The sequence below is a fragment of the Lontra canadensis genome, unplaced genomic scaffold (genome assembly GCF_010015895.1).
Source record: "Lontra canadensis isolate GAN:19392208 unplaced genomic scaffold, GSC_riverotter_1.0 scaffold56, whole genome shotgun sequence".
Lineage (NCBI taxonomy): Eukaryota > Metazoa > Chordata > Mammalia > Carnivora > Mustelidae > Lontra > Lontra canadensis.
Genome location: NW_022631050.1, coordinates 5,951,515 through 5,975,055, shown reverse-complemented (window position 1 = coordinate 5,975,055; position 23,541 = coordinate 5,951,515). Strand labels below are relative to the sequence as shown.

General features: G+C 49.2%; 2 protein-coding genes across 8 annotated transcripts in view; one reads left to right on the top strand and one right to left on the bottom strand.

Annotated features, from left to right (window-relative positions):
• The first annotated feature begins 1,107 nt into the window (after positions 1–1,107).
• MAP6D1 (MAP6 domain containing 1) lies at positions 1,108–10,823 on the top strand. Of its 4 annotated transcripts, none has more exons than XR_004384798.1 (4): positions 1,108–1,546; positions 6,173–6,290; positions 6,887–7,888; positions 10,161–10,823. XR_004384798.1 is itself a non-coding variant. In XM_032875473.1 (3 exons), the coding sequence occupies exons 1-3, from the start codon at positions 1,170–1,172 to the stop codon at positions 6,965–6,967; spliced, it is 576 nt and encodes a 191-aa protein (XP_032731364.1). In that variant the 5' UTR covers positions 1,108–1,169; the 3' UTR covers positions 6,968–9,272. The 4 variants fall into 4 exon arrangements, 1 of the variants encoding a protein (XP_032731364.1); XR_004384799.1 differs by lacking the exon at positions 10,161–10,823 and having other exon boundaries at positions 6,887–7,018; positions 7,686–9,272; XR_004384800.1 differs by lacking the exon at positions 10,161–10,823 and having other exon boundaries at positions 6,887–7,315; positions 7,686–9,272.
• Positions 10,824–11,746: 923 nt separating this feature from the next.
• YEATS2 (YEATS domain containing 2) overlaps positions 11,747–23,541 on the bottom strand; it is a 90,416-nt gene continuing 78,621 nt past the window's right edge. For 2 of the 4 annotated variants that reach the window (XM_032875467.1, XM_032875470.1), the window contains 8 exons: positions 21,387–21,489; positions 20,399–20,472; positions 18,984–19,063; positions 18,103–18,304; positions 16,246–16,472; positions 15,068–15,142; positions 13,644–13,717; positions 11,747–12,295 (listed from right to left, as the gene is read on the bottom strand). In XM_032875467.1, coding sequence (XP_032731358.1) covers positions 12,187–12,295; positions 13,644–13,717; positions 15,068–15,142; positions 16,246–16,472; positions 18,103–18,304; positions 18,984–19,063; positions 20,399–20,472; positions 21,387–21,489 — 944 coding nt within the window. In that variant the 3' untranslated portion in view covers positions 11,747–12,186. Of the gene's footprint in view, positions 12,296–13,643; positions 13,718–15,067; positions 15,143–16,245; positions 16,473–16,997; positions 17,241–18,102; positions 18,305–18,983; positions 19,064–20,398; positions 20,473–21,386; positions 21,490–23,541 lie in introns of those variants that run through there. The other 2 variants (XR_004384797.1, XM_032875469.1) reach the window with 2 other exon arrangements.

The following is a 23,541-nucleotide window of genomic DNA, read 5'->3' as shown; positions in this document are numbered from 1 at the left end:
CTCTCCTGCTGCCTCCTGGACCATGGCCTGGCCACCGCACCTGTCTGTCACTTTACTATGACTGGAAGCTGAAAGGGGGTGGTTTGGGGGAGGAATCTGTGTCCTGACTGGTCAGGGCTCCACTGCAGTTTTCTGCTCTGAGATGCAGACTGGAGACGGTCCAAGTATGTGCTGGAGATGGAGCTCTGGCTAATTAATGCTGTTTCGTCGTGTGATGAGTCAGTGGTCTGCAGTACACATTGAGGGTGTGTGTCGGATACTCAGGAAGCCTTTTGAGTGTGGCCAGGGAGATGTTTGTGATGCCCTGTCGTGCATTAAACAGACTGACCTCCAGCCTGGAGGATTACCCAAACTTTGCAATAAAAAAAGAGTGCATGCACAGGAGGGAAGGGAATGTTTACAGCACAATGGCCAGAGACGGCAGCTTTATAACGCCAAGTCTTCTGTTGCCATGCTTTAAAATGAGGGATTTTAGAACTCAGGGAAAGGTCAGTTGAGGGCTAATGCCAGTTCTCAATGAAAACTGGATTGGCTGTTACAAATTTAGTGTCGTAAAGGCAAATAGTGGCTCACTGGCTGATTCAAGCACGTGTCCTCTGGAAGCATGCCCCCCCCCCCCCCCCCCCCCCCCCCCCCCGCCCTGTCTGCCCTGTGATCCCCGCATCGCGGCACCTCCGCTCTGTGCACCCTCCTGCGAGTCCCCGCGGAGCAGCCTAGCACAAATGCTGCAGCCCTGGCTGCTCTGCGAGCCCCAAGAGCCCGGCAGCGGCGGACTGCGCCCATGCCGGCCCAGGACCATGGGTGACCGCATTGTTGCCACCCGGCTCTCGCTCTTGGCGAAACAGCTCCGATTTAGAAAATAGTATTAAAGAAACTTTGGATTAAAAGATGAAACCTTCCAGCTGGACACTAGTGAATGCCTGCAGGCGTTTTGGGGTGCCCATCCCCAGCCTTCCCATCCCCACCTCCCCGCCTCTGCGCCCACCGGTCCGTGCTCCTCGGCGGTGTGCACCCAGGCCCCACCGGGCCCTCCTCCCTCCACGGCCGGCCTCCCCCAGGCCAGGGGGCGGCGCTGCGGCGGCGCGGGGAGGGCTGCGGGGGCGGGGACGCCGGGCGGGGGCGGTGCGGCCCGGAGCGCGGGGAGCCGAGCAGCGGGCACCGGGGCCGGCATGGCGTGGCCCTGCATCAGCCGCTTATGCTGCCTGGCGCGGCGCTGGAACCAGCTGGACCGCTCCGACGTGGCAGTGCCGCTCACCCTGCACAGCTACTCGGACCTCGAGAGCGAGGAGCCCGGTGCAGGCGGCGCGGCTTCCCGCAGGGGCCCGTCTCCTGCAGGCACCCGGGACCCCGGCCGGGACGTGCCGCTCACTCAGTACCAGCGGGACTTCGGCGTGTGGACGGGCCCCACTGGGCCCAGGGATGCTCCGCAGGGGCGTGGGTCGGGTGTGGGCGGCCGCAGGAACAAGCACCCCACGGCCCCTGGCCGGGGTGTCTACGTGCTCCCCATCGGCGACGCGGACTCGGCTGTGGTGACCACGTCGTACAGGTATGGGGCTTCGGGCAGGGGAGTGCATCGAGTCCGGACCCCATGGTAGGAGGAAACGGAGGCTGTGAACCATGAGGACCACCTTGGTGGGGGAGGGAAGAGGCACCTGGAGCCCCCATCCCACACCACTTGGAGAGCTGTAGGCGACCTCGGAGGTCATCCCCTTTGGTCCCAGGTCCCAGTGCACTTCGAGGTATCGCCTTCGCTGCTCCCTAACAGCCCCCCCACCCAATGCCAGTGAATGAGCGAGCTCCTCTGCTGATAGGGAGCTCACTACCTTGCTCACACCTCACTCCTCTCCATCCTCTCCCTCACTCAGCCCTATCAGAAAGCCCTGCCGTCAACTGAGTTAAAATCTGCTTTAACTTCCACCAAGTGGGTCTCGCCATAGGCAGGGTATGTGCGGGTCAGCTGCCTGAGCTCCCTCCACCCCGTGCCCTCTGTGGATGCATTGCTGGTGAGGACCAGACAGGGCTCCCAGTAGGTGGCCCCCTAGGGAATCTCGCTGAGTGACTGAGATCTATGGGGCCACCCTGCCCCCACCTTAGCTCTGCCCCTGGACAACTCAGGGCATTCTTTGTCTTATTACAAAACTTGTAGAAAACCGGGAAATTACAACAAATTCCTTTAACCCCACCCAAACTGGTAGTTCTTTCTAATCCTTAAGCTTTTGAGTTCATACCCATTTGTAATTCTTCTGTGTTTAAATACTGTACACATTTTCCCATCAATTTTGGATTTCGTGTTACTAGATATATTTTTACAACAGGAATTTTAGTAGACATGCAATGTTTTATCCAAAGGATTTACATTTGTCCATATATTGATATATATTCCAGTTATTAATCTGTCATCATTGAATATTTAGAATGTTTCTAATTTGAGACCATTAAAAACACTTCTTTTGATCCAGTACTTCATTTCCGGTTTTCCTTGCAAGTATCTTTGAATGTGGGGTGGGAACTAAGGAATCTAAGGTATGTTGCAACACTGTACTGCAGAAGATGGAAACAGTCCCCTCTGCTCCTGATGCAGCTGGCTAATTATGATTCCACCATAGGATGGGCTACTGGGAGGCCTAGGATGTAGTGATAGTGGAAGGTCTGGAAGATCTTGGATGGGTGTATACCAAAAAACCAAAATGCAGAACAGTGTGTCTGTTTGTGTTTTTAAAAGGAGTATGATATATGCGTATCTGCTCAAATAGGTTATCTCTGGGTGGATGTGTGGAAACACAGGAACCTTTGGGGAGAGGTGGGAGGGCCGGGGAGGAAGGGATGCTGCCAGGGGCAGAAGAGCACTGACTGACTTCTCACCCTTTCAAGAACTGTTTGTTTGTTTGTTTGTTTGTTTGTTTGTTTAAAAACATGTATATGTTCTACCTTTAAAAAAAAAAAACACCACTTTTTTTTAGAGAAAAAAATTGTTGTGATGAGCATCCTTATAGCTAAACGTCTTTGCTCCTTTCAGTTTCTTTAGAAATTCCGACCTGTGGAATTAAAGGAGCAAAAAGGTATGAACTTTCCCCCTCGGTTTTATTATTTAAAAAATCAACTGTATTAAGGTGGGATTTCCACAGAGTAATTATTTAAGACGTGTAGAAGATTCCATCTCCCCAGGGTTTCCTTCACGGGCATGTAGTTTTTCAGGAACCTAACGGGGAAAGGTAGTTGTGAGATGGGTCTTGTGCTCACCGACACCCACTCACGCTGACTGCTGAAATGCACAGGGGAACGTCAGGGCAGGGCCAACACTGAGCCCAGCTCAGGCCTTGCCAGGCTGCAGAGGGTTCAGACTGCTGTGTGCTTGCAGTGAGCCAGCAGGAGAGGCCTGAACGGTGAGAGGCCCGAGGGCCTGGGTGTGCAGCACCTTCAGATGACTGACATTCCAGGTCGGGAGCAGGAGAAGGGGCAGAGCCTGCAGGGAGCCAGCTTCAGCTCAGGGAAGGAAGAGCTTTCTAATAATTCCAATAGACTGATGATGGAGTGAGTGGCCTCCGGGGTGCTGAGCTCCTCCTCACTGGTAATGTTCGAGCGAAGTCGGGGCTTTTAGAAGTGGCCCCTCACTTGTGTTGAGCAGATGGTGGGTTTGAACATCTTGCTGGGTCCTCCCAGCTCCAGTGATACTAAAGGTACAAGTTGTTACTCTCTGCTTACCAAGTGCCAGAAACCAGGCTCAGGACTTCCCATAGATTATCTCCCTAAGATCTCACCCCTGAGATGCTGCCGTCTCTGCATCCCTTTGTTTCTTGAGCTGGGTCCTGCTGTGATGGAAAGCTACTGCACGGAGTTGGGACTCACCGGAGCTCTTGTTTTCTGGGGTATAACTTGGTGGGTCATGTGGCCTCTCTGATGCTGTCCTCTTCTGTAAAACAGCCAGAGCTTGACTCCTGGGGTCCCCATACCCGTAAATCGGGCCTAGATCCAGGACCACTGCTGAACTTGGCTCCCCCAACAGCGTGCCAGCTGACCTCTGGGACCCCTCACCTCCCAGCTCTAGGACTTGATGTGGGAAACCACTCTGACTCCTTGTAAGACCCACGTAATCTGAGTGAACTGTTAGAAGAAATTCACAAAGAAAAGGAACAGATCAGGGAACCCAAGGGTACCGGAGTCCTCGTGGTCACTCGCCAGCCCCTGATCCTCTTGAGAAAACTGACCGGCCTCATTTGTTTGGCCAGAGGGGTGCTGCGGATCTTGCTCTTGCAGCCAGCCCTGGTCTCTCCCCTCTGGGATTCCCTAGGTGCCATTCAGCACCTTTGGCCCAGGATCTAGTTCCATGCACTCTGGAAGACCTCCTTCCTCAGTCCTCTACCTCTTTCTTTCCTGGGTGGGGCACAGGGCAGACCACTGAAGTGCCCAGCACCAAGGTTCATTATAGCCTCCTGCACGGAGATTGGTAGCCCTTTTCATGAGGAAGCTGAGGCTCAGAGAAAAGGCATTTGAAGCCTTGAGAACCTAGGGCGCTCGGCATTGCCACTGGTGGCCCCTGGCTCTTAGTGCGACTGCAGCCTTCAGGGTCCAGCTGAGGCCCAGACCAGGTGGATGCTTGGTCAGGGGAGGCACTGGCATATGTGGCTTGTCTTGTCTTGTGTTTTTAATATCCTCTTCACCAGAGCCATAAATCTGCTCTCCTCTCCCTGGCCATCAAAGGGTCCTGCTGCTTCTAGGTCTGAGGTTCCATCTCCGTCCCCGCTGAGGTCTTCCCTCACTGGTCTCCAGCACCAGCCCCGCCCAGGAGCAGCCAGGGGGCATTGCTCTAGCTCCTGGCTCTGATCCATTTCTGTGCTGGGACCCCTGCAGCCACCCTGGGGTGACAGGCTTGGGCTGCCAGGCCCAAGGCTCAGCTCGGTTTGGGGACAGAAGGGAGCGTCCAGGGGAGGACCTGCTTCCCCAGGAGAAACAGAATGGCAGATGGCTCGGGCAGCTGGTCTTTGGAACCTTGCAGCTTCAGAAGCAAAAGTGATCTGACAGGGCCCAGGCCCAGCTCACCTCCTGGCACTTCTGAGCACTGACCACGGGCAGACACAGCCGCTCCCTGCCCCAGCGGCCGTCCTCGTGGTGCCCAGCTGTGCCGCTGCCAAGGACAAAAGGCAGTGCTGTTGGCTTCGGGCCTGAAGCCCAGCCAGGGCTGCGGGAGGAGGAGATAAGAATGGACCCGGCCCGCATGTGGGTGCTGCCCCGGCCAGCTGGACACTTTTCTGCAGAACACGGTCTTGGCCAGGGGCTCCTATGGACACAGCAGGCCTCTGCCTGCTGGGCTCACTGTCTAGCACAGGAGTTGAGAGAATTTAAAATAGGTCTCAGTGCAAAAGAACCAAGGAATTAAATCTTTGTCAAAACACATACTCTGAGTGGCAGCTGGGTGACTCCGTTAAGTGTCCGACTCTTGATTTCAGTTCAGGTCATGACCTGGGGGTCATGAGATTAAGCCCTGCCCAGCAGGGAGTTTGGCTGGGAGTCTGCTTGACATTCTCTCTCCCTCTGCCCCCTCCCCCTCTAAAAAAAAAAAATACGTGAACTAAAAAAAAAATGTACTCCGAGAACATGAAGCTGGTTTGTGCCAGCCTTGTCACTTCTATCTATGGAGTCAGCCACCCCCAGGTCCTCCCCTTCTGCATCCAGGCAGGAGCGCCTGTGTGCACAGTGTCCTGCAGAAGCCAGACCAGCTTGTGGTTGTTCGAGGTAGTCACTACAATCTGTTCTGTTTTGTAGGAGTTAATAAGACCAGTTATTAAAAAGTAAACCTAATACTGAACTTATTTTTCCTTCTGTTGTAACCAGGTATGGAAGACCTTTGCTGTGCCGGGCACTGTCTGGGCCAGCACCTCCCTCCTATGGATTTAAGGGCCACCAGTGGCCTGGGCTGGAGGTGACCGACCTGCACTGGTTCTGGGTGTCTCAGGCCCCTTAGAGTTGCCTGGAGACTAAAGAGGGAGCACTGAAGGAAGGGCTGGGACTTGGTTTCCGATGCCCAGCACATCCCAGGTGCTCACATCTGGATCCAATTTAGCAGTGGAGAATGGCCAGGACATTCCAAGCAGCACAGGACAATGGCAGCGGCCCCTGAAGAGTCGGGAGGGCTGACTGATCCTGAGCCAGGTGGTAACCGTGTCCTCTATTCCAGACAGGAGTTCCAGGCCTGGACCGGAGTGAAGCCGCCAAGATCCACAAAGGCAAGACCCGCCACAGTCATCACAACCCACAGCTCTGGATGGGACAGCCGCCCCGGGGGTGGCTTCCAGGTCAGCCTGAAATGGGTGCAGCAGGGCAAAGGGCTGGGCTCCCAGCTGCAGGGGGTGTGGGAACAGAGGCCCCCTTTCCAGGTTAGGGACGAGGAGTTGGATTTTGATGATGCAAAATGGCATTAGGGCCAAGGACAGTAGTGTCTGAGCACTTAGTCATCCTTCAGCAGAGAGCCACAGTGGTCCTTTGTTGCTGGCCAAGGGGGGGCATCTCCCTAGAGCGACTTCCTGGCGAGCAGGGTGTCCCTTTCCCTCCTAAATCCCAATCTTACCCTTGATTGCTGAGCAGTAACAATGAGCCTTCCATGTCCTTGGCATTTGTGTTAGAAGATGGATGGGAGGTTGGGACTGTTCAGCTTCCTGATTCCACCCAAAGGAGGCTTCAGGGAGCAGAACAAAAGGTCCAGGTGCCATATTTGACCTAATGCAGTGACCTGCCCCGTGCATGTTTCCCACACAGACCCTTTAGGTCAGCAGTCTCAACTCTTGGGATGACAAGAGGCAGAAATTTTCTTCTTGGAGCTGGAATGGGAGGTGGTGGGGAAGGAAAGTGGAGGGAAAGGCATACTGATATGGGGCCACATTTCATTTTTCAGGCCCCTGAGGGGAAGAAGAAGTTCACCCCTAACCCATCAGCCATCTTTCAGGCTTCAGCTCCCCGGATCCTCAATGTGTGACTGGCCACACTGGCACCAAGATGGGGCTGTCCTCGGCCACTCAGGGACTGGGTGAGATCCTGGGATGGCCCCTCTGCTGTGTGAGGGGAAGACCCCTATTTCTTACTGTGCGCACCACTCCTCCCGGCTGCCACTGGGCTGTGGGCCTGGCACGGATGGACACGGTAGCACCCAGCTCAGCTTTGGGCCTCAATCATCCTCTTTTTCCTTGAGAAGTGTGCAGAAAGCTTCAGATCTTTTAATTGCCTCTTTTGGCCTCCCTTCAGTTTTTAAATCTGAGGAACTTAAGGATCAATTCTGTTGTAAACAGAATTGGTCTGTGCGGGCTGAGGAACACAGACATAACAGGTGCTTGAAAGAACCAGTCCACTTAGTTGTTTTCCCAGGCTGCATGAGAACTTTGTGACCTATGGTAACCCAAGGGGACTGTCCTTGGAGATGCCTACAAATGGCCACACATTCAGGTTGAAGAGATCTTGGGTTATTACCTGCATGTGACTCACTGTGATGCTGAGTAACTAGAATGTCATTTCCCAAAGGAACAGAGTATCAATCACAGGGTTTCAATTTCAAAGATGTAATTTAGGGCCCAGATGACCCTTATGTTTTAACAAAAGGCTTCTTCTGAGGAGTGCTTGAAGTGCTGAATGAATGTCCTTGACCTTGTAGGTTTCTGAGCCCCACATTTTATTACTAATTCCAGTTTTTTCCCTTACAGTTGACGACTAGAAGGGAACACCATACATACTGGCAAAGAACTGGGAGCATTTTTTGGGACGAAGTGGCATTAGCCTCCTTCTCTGAAAGACTTTAACATGTTATCTACACCTAGATGACTCCCACCCTGCTCTCTCACTTACAGTTGGGGGAGCTCACTGTGAGGAGGCAGCTGTCGGCTTTGGAAAGCTGCCTCCTTTGCCGGTAAGTCCCAGCCCATGTGGCCACGCCGAGCGAGCCTGGCCGTTTGCACAGCCAGTGGTCAAACATTCGAAGGCATTTCTGTCCGCTCTTGGAGATTAGAGGCACAGGCTAAGGACAGTTCTTGGTAAGGAAACTCCAGGATTTCCCTGTGGGTCTTCCTCCCTCTCCAGCCCCCACACAGCTGCGGACCTCCCGTTTCCCAGCCCCTCGGAGGACTTGGAGCGGGGCTGGTCCCTCAGAGGGAGGGCTGGCTCTGGCTGGCACAGCCTTGCTCTTAGTGCAGCAAAGGAAATGCTCTGAATCATTTTAAAGGCAGAACCAAAACCATATGCTTACACAAAGGGTTCTATTATTTCCGACTTCATTGGTTTGCATGTTAGACGTTTCTAAGAGAAAAGAGACTGCCTGCTGCTGTGCATTCTGTGGGAAATGAACAGATTAACCGTACAATCTCAGATTTTACTAAAATGCAAAAATGTACTGTTACAATTTCTTGTTAGCTTATTTCTTTAATTATAAACCTGGAGCGCCTTCTCATACGTCTTTATCATCCTCTCGGACTTCGGCGTATCGTGGCTATTACTGGTTGTCCCTTGAAGGCTGACAAATCCCAAGGTCTCTCCGTTTGGACTGCCATCCACAGTGGTGTCTTACGTGGTATTCACAGGACACACCAACCTCCCCTCTTTCATGTGGACCACCCTCCGCAATCCCGAGGTTAGGATGAAAAGACCCTCTTTGAAGCTAGTCTTGGGCTAACTCCTGAATTCTCTACTCACTGTGAGCAGCTTCCATTTCCTTATCTGCAGAGTAAGGAGAACACCCCTACCTTGCTAGTAGGAGTTTGTTTATGGGCAGCGTATTTATTAGTACAGTGAATGGCCAGCAAAGCACAAACATGACAATTGTGCAGACATGACAATTGTCCTTTCCTGCCCAGGCCCCCCTCCTTCTCAGGGAGCTGGCTCTATTCTCCCTTGCAGGTTTGGCCCATCTGAAGCCACTGACACAGTCCTTCTCCCTAGACCCTGCTTGCGTCCCCCTTCTCTCCCTGACAGCCTGCAGACCAGACCGAAAGGCTGTACCTCAGCCGGATCCCACAGGCCTGCCTTTCTTGGCAGCCTTGGCACCACAGCAGTGGGAGCAGCCCTGCCTCACGTGGCCTGCCTCTGAAGGCAGACTGCATGCCCAGGAACCTTTTTGGAATGCACCAGAACAGATAGCTTTTCACCAAACCCCTAACTCGATAATCCTCTTTACTAGGCTTCATTATTAGAAGACTCGGGTTCTGAAGAAGGAACTTCCACCCACTCTAGGTCTTAGTAAGGCCGAACATCCCATTAGGCTTCCCAAAGCAACTGAGACAGTAGTCTTGGGTGAGTGGTACTGATCACATACATCATACACATACATACAACAGAGGAAAATGCAGCAAATACTAATGGTGGTTATCTTTGGGAAGGGGAATTACGGGTAACTAAATTTTTTACACCTTACTATATTTGCTAAAGTTTCTATATAATAAGCATTTTGTATTCTGTAAAGAGTAATGTTTTTAAAAATAAAAAGTTCAATCTGTCAGCTAATTTCAGCCAGAAGCAAGCATTCAGTATCAGTGATTCCATAACCAGTGTTAGCACTGCCAGCAGCTGCCAGAACTTGCCCTGAGGATGCACCGTGACACCCAAGCAGAGTGGTGCCCCTGAAGTCCTCCCCCACAGCCGCTGAGACCAAGGTCCCGCCTTGTGCTCCATGGTGCTTCGAAACTCAGAAAAACCCAGTACAAATGAGAATACTTTCATACCTGTACTAACACCAGGATTTTCAGCCAAATTTCTAAAAAGGAGCTTTTGAAAAACCTTGACCCTACAGCCCACCTGGGCAGACGGGGGAATGTCCCCTTTAGTGGGGTCAGGTCTGCCAACGCTGTTCACACAGGCTTCTGTCAGTAAGAGCGAGTCCCCAGCTGAGGAACTGCCTGGGACATGAGTCTCTGTCCTGGGGCTCCAGTCAAAACCGTGGCTGAGATCAACATTCAGGAAAGGAGCCCAAGCAACACCCCTATTCTCCCTCTGGACATTTTGATTCCCTAAAGGCTGAGGCGAAGTCTGGTCCCAGGAAAACTACGGATCTGGAATCCCAATCCCTCTGCCCTGCAGAACTTCCTGCCTTTGAAGAACCAAAGCTTTCAAAGCCCTTTGTCTTGTTAAGGGTGGATGTAAAAAGTGGTCATTTCTGAAATGTTTCTGCATTTTTGGTTATTTTTTTTTAGCCATTCTGCTAGCAGATGGTCACAGCAGGGCTGTGTCCCCGGAGTAACTTCTTCCAGACCTCAGCAGAGACCAGTTCCAGCTTTCCAGACAGAGCAGTGTGCTTATTCCTTAGACAACAGGAACGGTTTCCCTCCTTGCCTTGGCTTTGAGGAGGCGCCGAGGTCCATTAGGTAGTTTTCCTTTGCCCCAAGCTGTCAGAAATCCTTATTTCTGGGTCCGTGTGCATCTTCTAAATTTTTCCCCCAGACTTTTATGTAACTGTAATCCTTTATCTTGCACAGCTGCAAATTCTTGGGAAGAAGTGGCAGAATTAATGTAAACACAAATACCTGTACCTCTGCCCGCTCCCGGCTCCTTAGGACCTCGTGGAAGAACCACCCACCAAAGTGTAGTGCTTCGAACTCAGAAAAACCCAACACAAATACTAAAAGGTTTATTGTAGATTTTGTTACACAATTATGTTACATGTTATGATACAAATACATCTGAAACATTAACACATATGGGAACTGTTAAATGATTTAGTATTTCTTTTGCAAAAAGATAATTACTTTAGGCTTTTATACCTGTAATAAATCGATCTGTTCTCATTGGGATCAAATCCTCCATCCTGTAAAACTGTCACAGTCCGCTGCTGAATAAATTTATGCATCTGTCCACTGGCCTCGCTTGCAGTGGTTAATGTATAGAGTATCTGAGCCTTTATGCACTAAACTTTTTTACCGAGCCCCAGCATTCCTGATGCCTTACTGAACAGGTTTCCTTGTGCACCTGCAATCCTTGGATGCTGAACAGAGAAGGGCAGATCTCTTGGTCACCTCCCTGCCTTCTGTTCCTGACCCAAACGTCTACACAACTCATGGAAACTTCAGTTATGTTGACTGGGTAAGTTTGATTCACAAACTTCAAATTTCCTTTGAGCAGATTCCTCACAGAATAAATTCTCTCCTTTCCTTCAACACAGACTATGTTAGGACAGAGTATCTGTAATGCAACTGAGTATCACGCAGGCCCTGTGGACCCTCCTCCTCCCGTTCACTTCTCCTGCCAAGAGGGCTCTGCATCTGGGCACAATCTATTCTCACTGCTTCTGAGCACTGACATTCCTGTCTCGTGGCTTCGGCAGTCATTTCTCTCTAAGGCACTCAGTGTTTCCTTGAAACGCTTTTCTTTGGAAAAGCCAAGTGGAAAAGAACAAGGCCCTAAGTCCACTGACAGGACTCCCCATTCCCTCAGGCCTGGCCCAGGGGCTGCTCCCCACTGGTCCCTCACCACGGGGTGACCCACATACCCTATGAATGCTGTGGAACCAGCTCTACCTGACACAAAGCTGGTCCAGGTCGGCCGGGTGCCTGGGGTTGGCGGGTGTTCTCTATTACTGACCCAGGGAGAGCTGCTTGGTCACAGTCAGACCTTACCCGGACATTTGCTGGGATCTGCCTACCCCTTGACGGTGCTGACCTTGGCTGCAGTAATGTCCCTGTGCTCCAAGGGAACACTTCTGCACAGCGTGTGGGTTCCCAGGCTCTGCTGACTTCTGCAAGGCGTTATTGCCCCCTAAGGCTGATGGGGTCCTGTAAGTCACCGGATGAGGGCAGAAGCCCCGCCTGGCTCCAGAGGTTACCAGGGTAACTGCAGGAGCTGCCTGTAGCCCCAGAATAGGTGGACCACCAGCGTGGCCCAAGGTGCCCCTTGACACCCAGAGAAGGACCTGCTGCACGTGGCCTGGCCCAGCTTGGAGACTCTGTCCCAAAGCTTTTCCAGAGAGCGAGCAAATGCGAGCTGACAGAGCACACATCCCCTCACAGCTTCATTCTAGACTCAGAAACTTCTGTCCTAAAGGGATCTGATCTGGGACCGAATACTCCGGTGTTACAGTGATTTAAGTGGAGGCAATGGTTTGGCAGCCATAATATTTCGAGGCACAAAGACAATTACCTCCTTCCCCAAAGAGAAGAGTCGTCGCAGTTCGAAGCTTCGGATACATCTGCAAATCCTGCTTTTCTAAGGGCATCTTCATTCCACTCACTGGTCTTCATTCAATATTCCCATGTGTTTATTTGTGAGAAAGTCCAGAAAAGGAATGTTGCAAATGGCCTGGTGAATGTTACTCACTGTAATTTCTTTGGGAATCCTGTCCAAAAACAAAGCATATTAGGTGCAATTTTCTAATCAATTTATCAAAAGGGCCTCCACCCCTCACCCCACCCTCCCAGAAGGGGGACAGAACTGAGGCACGATTTAGGGCCTCCTGGCACGGGGGAGGCCAGGTGCATGTTCTTGCTCGCTCTCTTTCCCATTAGTTTCTTTAGTTTTAGTAAAGACTGTCCTGACCTCTTCACAGCCAGCCCAATCTGGGGCTCAAATCAGACTTCCCAGTCCCAGGCATTGGTTGAACAATGAAGAAAAAGCCTCTGAGGATTGAGAAAAGAGGAAGGAAGTAAAGTGGACAGCAAAACAGAATGAAGTTTTCGTCGTTCTGTCTGAGCCGACTGAGCTGAGTCAAAGGGCTGCAGAACTGCGGGACCACGGTTCCGTCTGTGGGGGGCATGGGATACGGAGCCGAGCCAGGCCAGGGGGATAAATGTTTTTATCAAGAGCGTCCCAGGCACCCTAGCTGGACGACGGAGGCGAGCAGAGCCACAGAAAGCACTCAGTCCACACTCTTGGGCTTCACACACGACAAGGAACATTCCCGAACTCCTGTTTCTCCTTCCTTCTTTCTTAAAGAGGTCTTCTGCACTGCCCGATGTATTCTAATCCTGTGAAGTCTGACCTAATAGTCCTCTGATGTAGGCCTCTTTATGTCCTCAGATGCTTCTGATACAGTTTTACAAATTTAGGACAGGCCTGAAGGATAAAATACTTGTTTCCCTGGAAAGGAATGCCTGGATGTGGAACAACAGAAGGGCTATCTGCCATGCTCTAGGGCCTAAGAAAAAAGCAAAACTCAGTGTCCCGACCAGTAATAATAAGGGGGCAGCAAAGCAGTGGTGAGCGGGTGAGCTTTAGGGCCAATGAGGCCCACCGCGTGAGTGCTGGGAAAGCCAGGGAACGTGAACATTCAGAGCCTGTTTTCCTGACTTCTAAAAAGGGGGCAGAATTCTCCCATGAAAAACAAATCAGGTAGCGTATATGATGTCTAACCCCCACATCTAACACATCACAGTCAATATTATCTTTTCTTTACAAAGAACTGGCATTTGTTCCTCCCAGTAGTGGAACAGAGTCCTAATGAACCGCGTGTCTGAAGGAGTGACACTAGGAAGATACAGACCTCTGAGCTCTGAAAGCTGAGCTTTCACAATCACAAGAGTCTCGAAATGACCAAGCAGACCCCTAAGTCTGTCTGGTTCCGAGAGCGTCCCAAACAGTGACACCTTCATCTCCAACTGGATGAGGCAGAAAACCTCTTCACGGGCAACTAAACTGTCAGGCAGTATCTGTAACCCTAGTACCACTGACGAAAGAGATCTCGGTACCTGTTGTGAGATGCTGTCCGGTATCCAACCGCCAAAGCCTGTCTCAGGATGTCGTTCACCAGCTGCTCCGTGGCCTATGACAGAAGACAGGATTACTCTTAAAAATGGCCACGTGCCTGCTGGTGAGGAGGGACACATCTGACCTCATCCCATATACAAAACTTTGCAAACAAATGTATCTAAGGATCAAAACTCCTTAAGGAAAAACTAAAGGTCCAAATAATAGACCACAAATATTAGGTTACAAAAATAAAGCCCAAGATTCTGAGAAATTATGAACGGGGGGGAAACGTTCATTAATCAGACACTGTTTTTAAGGAAAACAGGTTGAGGAGGGCACTAAGGTGGCTCAGTCGGCTGGGCATCTGCTTTTGGCTCAGGTCATGAGCCCAAAAACCTAGGCTCAAGCCGCTCTTGGGCTCCCAGCTCAGCACCAAGTTGCTTGTCCCTCTGCCCCTCCCCCAGCCTGCTTGTGCTCTCCCTTAAATACATAAAAGCTTAAAAGAAAATCTGGGTTATTTCTATCCAAAAAAAAAAGGAAAACCAGTGAGGGTTATTTGCGAGTTATCCCTGCTGGGAGAGGGGTCTGACCAGAAAAGTAGCTGCGGGGCTACATCAGGGTGGGTAAGGAAGCTAGTTTGTCATCCTCTTGCCCAGGGTTGGGACAATTGTGGCTGTTTCTCTGTTGTTGTGACACGTGGAGAAAACCCAAGGCTTTGCTTCTGTCACGTCCTAAAGCAGCGAGAGCACTCATCTCAGATTGCTTCAGAAGGCACTAAAAAGTATCATTCCAGTGACATCAGCACAGAAGCTCGTAGATGCTTTCACACTCAGAAGACCCATTATTTAGTTCTTTTAAAAATCAGAAAACATGGGGGCGCCTGGGTGGCTCAGTGGTTAAAGCCTCTGCCTTTGGCTCAGGTCATGATCTCAGGGTCCTAGGATCGAGTCCCGCATCGGGCTCTCTGCTCAGCAGGGAGCCTGCCTCCTCCTCCTGTCTCTCTCTGCCTGCCTCTCTACTTGTGATCTGTCAAATAAATTAAAAAAAAAAAATCTTAAAAATCAGAAAACATGGGGGCACCTGGGTGGCTCAGTGGGTTAAGTCTCTGCCTTCAGTTCAGGTGATGGTCTCAGGGTCCTGGGATCAAGCCCCGCATCGGGCTCTCTGCTCAGCGGGGAGCCTGCTCCCCCCCCAACCTACTTGTGATCTCTGTCAAATAAATAAATAAAATCTTAAAAAAAAAATCAGAAAAAACATGAAGCCCGATTAAGATAAAAAATCCTAAAACTTATGATCTCTGTTCCATTTCTGCCCCATCCCTTACTCAAAACATCCCGGGACCCAGGCTATCCTGCCCACTGGCACCTCAGTGCCCCAGCCCCGGGCAGCAGCTGCTCAGGGGCTTGCTGCAGCTGGCACCCACCTTTAAAATCATGTCCTCCACCACCGATGCGTACACGTTCTTGTGAAGTGCCACGGGCTGCAGGGTGATCCCGATCTGGAAAAGCGGAAAAGCCGTTTGTTCCTACCTCTACACTGGAAACCACCTCTCTCCAAACGAGCACACTTCTCAGATATCCAAAGAGCTGGCCAGCTGAAAGAGTAACTCTACGAGCACTCTGGACAAAACTTGGCAGGAGTAACACAAAATGTAACACCTGGGAGAATACACGGTCCTGTTTCTCAGTGGCTGTTAAACATGCTACTAGAGTCCTGCTTTTACCCCCAAATGAAGAACATGGCCAGGATTTGCCAGGAATCCTGATAGTGGAATCAACCCACTGGGAAGCCTAGAATCAGACTTCAGGGGCTGTTTGCAAAAGGTGATGAATACACAGCTGGCACCTGTGCTCGCCCCATCTTGCATTTTCTTGTCTAAATGAAACAAACACCGCCTCCACTCGGGGTCCCAAGCAGCTGTACCGGGTACAGGTGGGCAGAGGCTGCCGCACTGCTGAGCTCTGCTAGAGGCCAAGAGGGGATTCTCTCCCGCACCACAGGGTAGCGTGTGCGCACACCCATACCACAGGCAGGGCCCCTGGGAGCTAGAAAAATGTCAGGGAAGGCTCGGCCTCTCAAGTATTAGGACATGTGCCTCAGGAAGGAGCGGTGCTTCCACGAAGGCAAATACCAAAGACAAAAGTAAAAAACTATCCCGGGGCACCTGGGTGGCTCAGTGGGTTAAAGCCTCTGCCTTCGGCTCAGGTCCTAATCCCAGGGTCCTGGGATCGAGCCACGCATCGGGCTCTCTGCTCGGCGGGGAGCCTGCTTCTTCTCTCTCTGCCTGCCTCTCTGCCTACTAGTGATCTCTGTCAAATAAATGAATAAAATCTTAAAAAAAAAAAAAAGAAAAAAGAAAAAACTATCTTATACCTAGCTGCCTCTGCTTCAATTCCATGGCCAGCAAGCAACCTCTTCACGTGGAGTTCGTTTTCTTGCCCTGATGTGGGGGGGGGCGGAGGGGGATGCCCAGAGAGCACACCCCAAGTTCAACAGGCAGAAGAAATTCACACCTTTACTTCACCAGGCAAGTCTGGCATCCATGTACAAGACTGAAGGTCTGGCTCGTGACCAAGAAACAGCAGAGGCCACAACCCCTACCTTCTGGGTGATGTCACCGATAAATTCCGACCCCAGGGTTGGTGGTAGGTAGAACTTCATTTCTTCCTGCTTCTCTTCCTGTTCTTTTTTGATGCTGATCTTTACCGGCTCCGGGAGGCTGAGGATGTCCACCTCCTCTTCATTCTCTGGCTCTCTTTTCTGAAACTGCTGCAGGTCCTCCAGTTTCCGGCAGAGGTTGTCGGCAGAGGAGAATGACGACGGGCACTCTAAATGAGAGGGGGTCAGTCTTAGGACAGCTGTGCTGGCCACAGGGAAGGACCTACCATCTCCATAAGACCAGCAGTCCGAGACCCAGAGAAGAAGGGTCAGTATCAAGGGAGCTGACCTTCTTTCCAGTTCTTGAATGCTGTGGATCTGTAACTGTGAGAACTAGGAATTTATGAGACAGACAAGCACAGAGACAGGTGACTCGTGTTACCTATATACGTGATGCAACTGTGATCTAAGACAAAACAGTACGTAATTTGGACTCACACCACCAAAATCTAGACCATTCCCTAAAGCCCCAGATACTAACGACTAACCCATTTTCATATTATTTAAGACTGGAAAATCTTAAAGTGCACAGCAAGGAAAATATCACCCAGCTGAGCCCCTCTCACTGCTCAGAGGCTAGTACGTTAACACATAGTACACACTGAGCGTCGTCTGTAAGATGCTGATGTACACAACGTCTAACACAGAGTACAAAGCCGGAGGAGACCTCAGAACCTTCCAGCACATCCTTTCACCTTACGGATGAGGAAGTGAGGTCCACACCAGGTACAAGATGGGCTTAGGATACCCAGGCAGGCTGGTGGTGGGGCATCCAGCTTCTGGCTTCTTCTGTTTCACTGACTGGCCCTTACAAATTCACCAGTCACTGTAACAGAACGCCTGGTGTGTGTGACGTGCTGTGCTTCCCATATGCTGCCAGTGAAGCAAGGAGATGACCAACATGCCTTCTGTCCTCCGAAGAACTTAGATACTTATTTCTGACAAACCAGTAAGGTTCTGGAATTAGTGTTGCTGGATTTCAGAGAAAGGAGAGGTCATCCTGCATTAGGGCTCTCAGGAAAGCTTCATGGAGGAAATGGAACTTGTGCTAAGTCTTAAGAACCCCCTCTCCTTCACACACACACTACCTGTGTTCCAGGCTCTCTCAAACTGGGAGGTAGAGCTCCTGCTTTTCTAGAAAAGTAGGGTTGGGAGGAGAAAACAACCCTTCTTATTCTTTAAGGTGAAACTCAAAAATATTCTCCCTACGTATCCTTTGTGCCCTGCTCCCACCCCCACAGAGCACAAATGTTTGTCTGTTTACCATAAAACAATTCATCTCATCTGCAGTACTAATTAGTGGTTTCCATTTTTGTCTCCAGCACTGGGTATGTCCTAGCGAGGTCTGGAGATAAAGTAACACATAAGACAGCGCCTACATCTTCGAGGAGATTGGGTAGACCGGTCTATGAGGGGTCAAAAGGTCACAAAGGAAGGAGAAGTCAGTTCCATCTGGAGGAAAGGAGGGGGAATAGCAAAGTCTTCAAAGAAGAAATGATGCTAAGGAGAGGGACCCTGAAACAAACAGTATGTGTCTGTCATATGCCACAGGCTGGAATATTCCTGGCTGAGGCCCAATGCTGGGGACACTCGGGCACAAATAGTTCTGTAGGGTCTGTACTGGGACCAGAGGGAGACAGAACACACAGCTACAGGTGAGCCAAGGCCCCTGTTCCTCAAGGCCTCCAGGGCTTAAGCGGCCCAGCCCAAGAACCTTGGAAGCAGAAAAGTTGAGCGCCTGTTCCATGAAACCACCTCTCAGGCTACTGACAGGCCCAGGGAGCCCCACTGAAGGCATACCTGGCTCGCTGTCGATCTGGGTCAGCACGTCCTCAATAGAGTCGCCGTCGCTCCTCAAGGTCTCGGGATCGGGTGGGGTGTAGCCGTGGCAGCGACACCAGTGAGCGATGTGCTTGGTTTTAAGGGGAGTCAGGTGGTGAAATCTTGGATTCTTCTCTAGGATTTCTTGTAAGACTTTTCGCATGGTCATCGCTCTTTGCCACTTAAAAACAAAATTTTTTTGAATCATAATCAATTTCAAACTTCACAGTGTGTTCAAATAAATCACCCAACTGTAAATGACCATGCTAACTTAACTTGTTAGAATTGTTTTTTTTTTTTTTAATCTGATTGTGTTTTTAAGAAGTTTTAAAAAGAAGCAAAGGAACTTCTACCTGATGTTCATGAAATAACACTGAAACTCCTAGGTGTGGCCTAAAAGGTTTTCCACCTGGTCTCTACCTTTGGTTTCCAGCTTCCCTCTCCCCACTGAAATTCTCCAAACCCATCACACTAACCTTCTCACAGCTTCCTAAGCATACGCCTTAGGCTGTGCTACTTTCTCCTAGAGCCCCACCACCGAGGACCGTAGCAGCCACATTGTAAGTACTCAACAAATACTTGGTTTCATTTTCATATAGTGAAAGAAAATCATAAAAGATGTTTAGAAATTTTTATCAATGCAGAAATAAGTAGCCCTATTAGAGGCTAGCAGCTACAAGTATTTGAAAACTGAGATTTTAAATGGAGGAAAAAATTCTACCATTAAATATTTAACAAAATGCGCTGTAAATTTTATCACTCTTCTGTCAGACGAGGTTTATGGAAGCAGCCAGAATGCACGTATGTTCTGGTTACCGTCTCCCCAGGCTCTGGGAAGCCCACAGAACAACTGGGATTACCTCGGCAGCTCTCCTTTTCCCAATGTTCCAGCCGTAATACTGCTCCACAGACTTCGCAGAAAAACAGCTGGCGTCCTCACCTAGAACGCACATATCCAGCACACTCTGAATAAACTTAGGCTGCAGTCAAATCTTTTTCGCTAGAGGTATGTCCTGAAGTTTCTCTAGACCTGTTTACGGGACCTGTGTTCCATACCTTGCCAAGCTCTCCTGCAGCCTAACACAGAGGCCTTCTGCCTAAAAGGGAAGGCATCTTATTTATCCGTGTGTATGCAAACAACGGGGCCTCTGGGGAACCGGCTTCATGGCAGAAGCCTGCCTACCCCTTGGGCACAGTGCACATGGCGTGCGCCAGCAGGAGCAGATGTGAGATCCAGCCCTAACTCACTGAGTAGTGTCGGGCAACTCACGGCACCTCTCTGGGCCTCAGTTTTCCAACCTGTAAAATGACTGTTGGGAAAGGTTTCTGACCTGCTTTCCAGCTCTAATATTCTCTTTGTATCTAACATTTTAAAACACAGAGATTTAAAAAATTTTTCCTGTAGGGCTAGGAAAATGTCCCTGAATGTGTACTTTGAACTACCTCAGAATGACCCCCAGGCTTCAAGAACCAAGGGAAAAGAGGTAATTTCTTTGCTGTTAGAAAAAAAATAAGCAGGGCAGGCTGTACATGGCCTATTGTTTTCATAATCCCATGAATGTAATAGGATACTCTGCTTCCTCCCTTGCCTGTAAATGTCTGCAGTCATCTTGCTTGAGTGGACACACCTAAGTATCAACAGGCTACCTGCCCCCTAAAGGCAGCTGGTTCTGTCAGAACAACTGCGGCTAAGAAGCAAGTGTTTGTTTCAGTCTTGCTGATAAGGGGCAGTGACAGCAGACTTCACTGCTAGAAGCCTGCATAATCGTGCACTTCAACAAAGTGAGGGACAGTGGGTGACAGAAGATTAATGGCTCTGGAGTCAAACAGACCCAGGTTAGTATTCTTCCTCAGCACCCACAGCTAGTGATCTTGAGCAAGTTACTTAACCTCGCTTGTCCTCAGTTTTCTCATCTGTAAAAATGGGAGGTGATACCGCCTATCCCACGAGAGACAGTAAAAGTACAGAGCCTGCAGAGTCTGGCACATTGTAGGCAAATGCTTATTTCTTTCCTTATTAAAAACATTAAAAACTAATGCAGTTTTAATTATATACACAACAGACTTATAATTTACATACAATAAAAGACCAACTGGTTGACCAAGATATTGTGAATTCTAAGATCCTGCAAATGAACTATAGTTAGAACCCAAACCACCTAAGGTAACTACCACATCCATATTACTTTATAATGTAAGATGATTCAAGGTGACTCAATATCCCAGTTGTTCACAGCTTTAAAAATGCATCCATATATTCAGATAATGGTCTTACTTTTTGCAGTGACTAAGGGGATCTTCTTTACTACTGCTGTTAAGAGTTGCTGGATAGTTTCTAAATGGTCTATCCTGAGAGGGATTAAAAAAAAAAGAATAGTAAGGTAGAAAATACAACAGCTTCTAGCCATACACACACACACGAAGTCATGTATATATTCACACACACACACACACACACACACACGAAGTCATGTATATATTCCCTTCTTTCAAAGGGAATTAAAATTAACTAATTATATTGGGGATGTCTTTCCTTCCACAGATAACATTCTAAACATAAACTAGATGAGACCCCAGAAATAAAATTATACAAATATCATTTTATCTGTATTTTAAAATTAACTAGCCACATACCTTTTTGCAGCTGACTGCCAGTAGGGCAGGACATTACTATATACAAATGCCTATTCTTAGGATTATTCCAGCTCATGCTGTCACCAATCATGTGAAAGTGGCTTAAGTTTCCACCATCCCCAATAATTTGACTTACTTCAAAATACATGATCAGAGGTGGGTTCCCAATTTGGAAATTAGAAAATCTCATGAAGTACTTTCAGAAGAGTATGTACAGCCCATGAAGAGGCATCTGTTTACGATCAGGCGGGTGTGTGGAAACTCAGGTGTAAAATGTATACACACCCAAGAATTACACCATGAGAAATTTCATGCCCAAGGATTCAGCAAAGAAAGCACATGCCGTCAAGCTCCGCTAGAGGGAGATCTGGCCGACCTGAGGCTTTGGAGGCAACAAGTCCATGGCTGCCCCTAGGTGATATGGAAGAGTTCAGTGAAGACTCCCCGGCCGTGCATTAAGAGTGAACACCTGCTCACTGCACGTGGGCAGAGGGCTTCCACCCTCCAAAGCGCTAACTTCTATACAGACACAACTCTACATAAACTCAGCTCTCACAGGCATGGGTTTCAAAAAGTACCCCGTAAAACACCAAATGCACAACTCCATTAGAAAGGAATGAAATAATCACTTGATGACATAGTTTCCCAGCTCAGAACTTTCTTCTGTTTTCACAGCTGTCTGACCCTCCTGGGAGAGGCAGCCTGGCCCAGGCACTTCTGGTTCGGTCTTTACTACAAAAGAAGAGCAACAAAAAAGAGCTGTCAGCCTTCAATGACGGAAGGACACGTGCTGGCAGAAACAAAAGCTCTTCCACGGAGACTCAGTGAGGAAACTGCCACACCAGCTGCTGTAGGGACACAGCCGGGGGACTGAGATGGTGCCCAGCGTCACAGGATCAGCAGACAAGGGAAGAACTGTTACCTCGGGTCTCAGGGGGAGTGACTCCAGGCTCGTGACAAGGCAGGGCAATAAAGTGGCTTTTTATATATTTCTTCAAGGGCCAAGCACACTGCTATGCGATAGCCCCCTCACTAAACCGCACACACACACACTGCCACGTTAAAATACAATGCTGGCCCGTTCTAAGTTCTAGTATCCTTTTGGATATCATCTCTCCAGCTAAGTTCGTCAACTTTCGGCATTATCTTAGTGTTCTGACACATAAGACAGAAAGCAAAAATCAGATATACTGTGCTTGGAAACAGCCAAGCCAAACACAGCAGGCTTGAATCTTACCAAATTTACTGATGGAAGATAGCAGTGTCTCAGGTGCACGTGCCTCCCTGTACTTCCGCAGTCTTCTGGGATCAAAAGCACATGACCACACACCTTCTACGTCTGCATCAGCTTCCCTGCCTTCAGTCTCTTCCCCTTAAAACTCACCCTGCATGTCAGCACATGACCTTTGTCGAGTCCTTTCTGTACTCAACATCCTCAGTACTTTCCTACATAACAAGGGTCTACAAATGAGATATGCTCCATCTCTCCCCTTTTTACTGATGCATAAACTTGCATAAATGCACAAATACCAAGTGTATGGCTCAGCTGCCTGGGTACACGCCCACGGACACCATTCCAATCAGATATAGAGTATTTTGGGGCACCTGGTTGGCTCAGTCAGAAGAGCATGGGACTCTGGATCTTGGGGTCATGCCATAAGGGGTACAGAGCTTACTTAAATAAACCTCAAAAAAAAACAAAAAACCCAAAAAAAACAAAAACAAAAACAAAAAACAGATGGCGTATTCCTAGTCCTCAACCAGGCTCCCTACACTTCTGGTGGTTCCTGCCCGCCAAAGACAACCACCTTTCATCCACTTTGAACTTCACATAACTGGAATCATACTGTACATAATCCTGTCCATCAGCATTTTTTAGCTATTAAAAACAACAATGCAATGGCCGTTCTTGCGTATGTCTTTTGATGGATGGACGTACGTGCATACTTCTTGGAAGTGTATTTGCTGGAACTGAGAGCAGATGTACGTTTAGCTTTATTAGGCAATGCCAAACTGCTTTCCTAAGTGAATGTATCAATTTATAGTGCCACCAGCAGTGCAGGTGAGTTCCAGCTGCTTTGCATCCTTGCCAAAACTCGATATGGCCAGTGTTTCGAATTTTGGTGCTCTAACAGCATCATCTCACTATGCCTTTTATTTGCATTTCCTTGATAACTAATGAGTTTGTACAACTTTTCACATCTTTACGAGCTATCTGGATACCCTCTCCTGTGCAGGGTCTGTTCACATTTTTTGCTCTTAAAACATCTGTGCCCAAAGTCATGAAGACATTCTTATCTTCTCTTCTAGAAAGCTTTACTATTTAAGCTTTCACATAAGTTCATAAGCCAACTCAAATTAAATTTTTAAAAATATTTTATTTATTCATTTGACAGATAGAGACCACAAGCAGGCAGAGAGGCAGGCAGAGATAGAGAGGAGGAAGCAGGCTCCCCACTGAGCAGAGAGCCCAATGCGGGGCTCGATCCCAGGACCCTGAGATCATGACCTGAGCCAAAGGCAGAGACTTAACCCACTGAGCCTCCCAGGCACCACAACTCAAAATAATTTTTGCTTATGGTGTAAGGTTCATTGTTTTCCTAAATGGATATATCTAATTAACCCAGCACTACTAATGGAAATGGACACCCTTTCCCTACTGAACATCACAAATCAAGTGACCATAAATGTGTGTCTATTTCGGGGCTTTCTTTTCTATTCCATTATTCTGTCTACTCTTGAATATAACACTATCTCAATACTGTGACATTATAGTATGTGTAT

Coding starts and splice junctions, on each gene's coding strand:
- MAP6D1 (XM_032875473.1), top strand. CDS start 1,170: ATGGCGTGGCCCTGCATCAGCCGCTTATGCTGCCTGGCGCGGCGCTGG. Junction 1,547..6,172: donor GTGGTGACCACGTCGTACAG/GTATGGGGCTTC, acceptor CCTCTATTCCAG/ACAGGAGTTCCAGGCCTGGA. Junction 6,291..6,886: donor GCCCCGGGGGTGGCTTCCAG/GTCAGCCTGAAA, acceptor TTCATTTTTCAG/GCCCCTGAGGGGAAGAAGAA.